At 34.9% G+C, this 4,800-nt stretch overlaps 1 protein-coding gene across 1 annotated transcript; it reads right to left on the bottom strand.

Annotated features, from left to right (window-relative positions):
- Nucleotides 1–1,763: 1,763 nt before the first annotated feature.
- On the bottom strand, nucleotides 1,764–4,421 carry LOC108354299 (beta-1,4-glucuronyltransferase 1). The gene is made up of 4 exons (XM_017605496.1): nucleotides 4,081–4,421; nucleotides 2,897–4,024; nucleotides 2,393–2,565; nucleotides 1,764–2,283 (listed from the first exon to the last, which is right to left on the bottom strand). Exons 1-4 carry the CDS (start codon nucleotides 4,090–4,092, stop codon nucleotides 2,268–2,270), a joined length of 1,329 nt encoding a protein of 442 aa, XP_017460985.1. The 5' UTR covers nucleotides 4,093–4,421; the 3' UTR covers nucleotides 1,764–2,267.
- Between the last annotated feature and the right edge of the window lie 379 nt (nucleotides 4,422–4,800).

Here is a 4,800-nt window from a genome sequence, read left to right as displayed (position 1 = left end):
AAAAAACAGTACCCTTAAAGGCATTCTAATAGGCAACATAGACGGTGCGTCTGACTCACTAGTCAACTGTGTACGTGTTAACTCGCCTTTCGACTACACACAGTTGAGTCATTCAGAGTCATAGCAGAGACATGTCGGTGTAACTGACACATATTTATTTTACCTAACACATCCAAACCGACTAGCGAGCCAGACGCACCGTGTATGCCGCCTATTAGGGAAGCATATTCCGCATGGTCCGACTGGGTTGTTGAATACACACATACTAAGACAAAAATGTTGGGCTTGTATTGGAAGCCCTGCCAAGGCTATGCACCACTGCTTTAAGGGCATCGGTCGGTTGCGGCTTCTCGGCATAGGTCTGCGACTTCAGGAAACCTCACATGAAAAATCTAGCGGAGTCGAGTCGTACGATCTTGGCGGTGTGAATTACCTCTGCGAGAGATTACGATACATTCAAATCATTCATGCGTATCTTTTCGTCCGCTGCGTGGTGCAATGACTGAAACAGACGCCACGAAAACAACACCGCCGCCAGAGGGCGCCAACATCTAACCGCGCCAATTGCACAGGCCGATGTCAGTACATTATAGATATTAAAGAAAAATTAATAGACATTAGAAAAATTATAGAGCAATAAATAGAAGCCAAATCCACAATTTTTAGAATTTTTGTCTGTCTGTATGGACCTTCCCAATAAACACCAAAAACATATTTCTCCAACCTTGGAGAAATTCATAGTTCTCAAGTTGATATCCAACATCATTCTCCAACTCATCTCTAACCGAAGCGCAGATACGTAAAAAGTCATAGAGAAACAAAATTTTTAATTATCAATAGAAAAACGAAAGCTATATAAAGACGAAAATTACCAACAAAAAGTAAATAATCTTCAATGTATCCTCAAATAATCTTGAAAGAAAATAAATGTGAAGTGAAACAAGTGGCAAAGTTACTGTCAGACTGTATACTATGAGGTGAATTATTGTAATACGATATTGTATTATGTGGACAAAAGGAGTAATAAAAAAATGAAAATTTATATTTAAATTCATCTATGTATTTTTGTGTGATAAGATAAATTAAATATTACAAAATGGGTATCAAACTCGAAAATATTTTTTAGGAAAGTTGCCACCTGTGTGAAAAATTTTATTTAATTAAATTGATAAAATATTTGAAATTTACAATATGCCTATCAAACAATACAAAAATACTTTTAAGGCGCAGTGAAGCACCCAGGTTATTTGCTAGTAAAAAATAAAATTGAATTTCAAAAATTGCTTACTATATTAGGTTTTTGTAGTTTTTTATTTGTGGTTTATATCACAAAAAAATAGTGTTTAATCCTGTATATTGTAATACCACAACTAAAACACCGTTTACATCACGTCAGATACGATCGATTTGCTTTGTACCGCCTATTGTGTCGATTAAAATTTTCAGCAAGTGAAAAAGAGCAAAGTAGAAGAAAAAGTTGTGAAGGTGATTTAATAAAAATACGTGCAACAAAATACAAAAACCAAATTAGCCTACATCCTGGGTGTTGGCTCATTTTAGCTGGCATCCATAACAATGCTCCTGTCAAAATTAAAAATTCATACTACCAAAAACTTTCTGGTTTTTTTTTCTCGAAAAAATAAACTACAGAAATGTACAAAAGATTTCACGACAAAATCAGAATTATCGGCAAATTCGCAAAATTTAAAGAATACTGTTAATTTCAACTTGAGATACCACAACAAAAGTAATAAATTTTCTCGCAAAGAAAGGTGGCTCGGCTAAAGTTGAAGAAGTACATTTGCCGACAAAAAGCCTGCAACCACATTGTGAAATAACTGGTACCAAACACAAAAAATATTACCTTAATATGTGTAAGTTCAACCGAGATTGCTTCAAACTCACCAATGCGCAGATATAGACGAGTACCTAATCGGTTACTAATCGCAGCTTTAAAACAACGCAGAGCAGACATCCTAATGGTGAACGAATTCTGGACAACAAAACTTTGCGCAAAATGTTTTAGCGTCAACCTGACGGCCAAATCGCCCCACAGGTACCAATTTTGCCTAAAATGCGGTACCTGTTGGAATCAAGACGTCAATGCTGGGAAAAACATTCTCTACCTGGGAGAATGTATCATTAACTAAGACGAAAAACACGAAAATTTTCGAAAATAAGATGTCACTATTTCTTATATAACGACAATTTGACTGGCAACAGTTTAACTTTTATTAGTTATTAAGTAATCCTGTGTATCCCATTGACTAGCCATTCGTCTTTCTGTAAAATAAAATAATATATAATTTGATTGTAAATATATTTGAAACTATATGTATAAGTACATATGTATTAGCATACATACATATATACATTTATATATTACACCTACTTTTTGTATCTAGCGAGTATTTCTTGTTTGAAGATCTCGAAGCGCTTTCGGTTTATGTTATTTTGCTGTTCACGCCAAACCGGTCGTGCTTTTTTCTGCTGCAATCCCCAATGGCAGTTAAAAACAGGGGATAGTACAAAAAAAGTGTACCCAGCGATATACATTTCGTAGACCTAACATTAAAATAAATTAATCAATAATTAGTTACGTATATGGCGCATATCGTCGTTATCAAGGCAAACAGTCCCGTTAACATACTTTGGAAATCGTTTCTTATTCGTAAATATTCCGCTAGTATGGTCTCAGATACTTTCGCAGTTTTATCTTAAATACTATGCGAATTATTGGCATCCTTGCAAGCATTTTTACGCTAATTTAAAGTTTTTTTGCATCAATAAAACTTTAAATTTGTGATTCAGGGATTTTTACATTGATGACGCCAACTGTTAGATGTGTATTTACTTGTACCTACATCAGTCAAAAGATATTTACATATCTATGTACCTGCGAGTTTCTGGTGAATCCATAACCTATAAATCTCTCATCATGTGCAGGAACATCGTCAAAGGCGACATAGAAAGGCTCGTACAAAAATTCAAAATTTGTTACAACATGACTTATGTGCGCCCGCTCTTCTTCAATTGAGGAATTCGTTAGCCATAAGGAAAAGTTAGTTGCGTATTGGTTGTATATAAAAACCTTCTCGTGAAATGGTCGTACTAGACCTTTCCTATAGAGTCGCATAAGCTCCGGCTTCGAAACTGGAAACATAGCTCTATTGTCTATTTCGAAAGTTGGAATCACATATGCGCATCGGTAACTGCATTTTGTTGACTGTAGAAAATTATTCAAAAGTGATACCATATTTCCACTAGGAATTATATCGATGTCCGTTAGAAATACATATTTATTTTGACACCCTTTTCTTGCTAGGTTACGTAAATGATTTTGAGGATATTCGTTCTTTAGGCGCCATCTTATTGTGTCCGCAGAGCGCAATTTGAGTAAATGGCGTAGTGTTTGTTCAGGATATTGGCAATCAAAGTTTTTTATAAGATTTGGGTTGTGACCGTGAGTAGGTTTCTTGTCATTCGGTATAGCAATGTGAAATGTAACGTTATCACGAATAAATGAGAAACAAAGCCGCATGTATGTTACGAAGTATTGTAAAATAGAAAACTCTTCATTTCCGGCAACATAAACAGCAGTGGATATCGGACCGTTCCATTGGTGAGCAACTTGTGTCAATGAATATAGCCGCTCCACAGAACTTTGGGTAGCTAAGCATACAATGTTTTCATGCGAAGCTTCAACAAAGTTATCTCCAATCAAGGCGAAATCATACATCTTATAAAGCCGATGATTGTCCCATCTTCCGGTATCAAAGCTTATATTTTCGAAAGCAAGCCTAAAACTATGCTTCGAAATTTTCTCGAATGCTGTTCTATTAACTGTAGAGTCTATTAATAGATTTTTTTCAAATGCAGTTGTTTTCGTTATTCTATTTGACGATTTATTGACATACTGCGAACGCGTTTCCATTTCAAGTAAGCAAAGTGTCCACATAAGATTTACCGCGGTGGAAAAAATTAATAAGAATAAAACCAAGCATTTAACTTTAACTATTTTCCACTGAAAAAAAAGAAAATATATTAGTGACAGTATAATGCACACAGATATTGACGTACATGTGTACACATGATAAATAAAAATCCTGAATATCCACTTATTTCACCATTTTTGCCCTTTTCTTATTTTTCTTTTATTTAGGAATGGTCATCACCGTCAACTATCGGCACAATAATCGATATTGAACAATCAGTTATCACCGCTTGTTGCCAAATTACTTTCCTACAAGACGCGACTACCCGCAACTCCAATACATTGAAAGGATTTCTCTTCCCTGCAAACCAATGTTCCCAAAATCTTGACGAAATCTTTAGGAGTTTCTCATTTCTGTAACGATTTTTTTTACGAATCTTCAAGGAAAATTGTATGAACTCGTTAAGATATTTCTGTACGAAAAATAAAGAAAATTCTGAAAAAATTCTGCAAGAAATTCTTCACATTGCAGCATTATTTTCATTGTTTTGCCGATTTTCTTCCGAAATTTCACAAAAGAATCGAATTGTGCACAGTTTATTTCATTGTAGAAAATTCGTAAAAAAATCGGATGAGATCTTTACGAATGCTTTAAAATTTCTCTACAGTTCAGAATACGCTGAAAAAATGGTTTGCAGGGTTGTAACCAACATCATATTAAAAGAATTTCAATTGAAACCAAAACATACACACGTGACGCTTAAGTGTGTAAGAAAGAAAGGGATAAAAGATCACACGTATACAGGAGTTTCGGGTAGTTTTATCCACTCGGCCTTTAGAAACTCGATAGAAACTTCCATTGAAAT

This window comes from Rhagoletis zephyria, unplaced genomic scaffold (assembly GCF_001687245.7).
Source record: "Rhagoletis zephyria isolate East Lansing unplaced genomic scaffold, Rhagoletis_zephyria_1.1 Rzeph_scaffold_00154, whole genome shotgun sequence".
Classification (NCBI taxonomy): domain Eukaryota; kingdom Metazoa; phylum Arthropoda; class Insecta; order Diptera; family Tephritidae; genus Rhagoletis; species Rhagoletis zephyria.
The sequence above is the reverse complement of the archived record's forward strand: the minus strand, read 5'-3'. Positions and strand labels throughout refer to the sequence as shown.

Coding starts and splice junctions, on each gene's coding strand:
- LOC108354299 (XM_017605496.1), bottom strand. Junction 2,566..2,896: donor GATTCACCAGAAACTCGCAG/GTACATAGATAT, acceptor TTTTAATGTTAG/GTCTACGAAATGTATATCGC.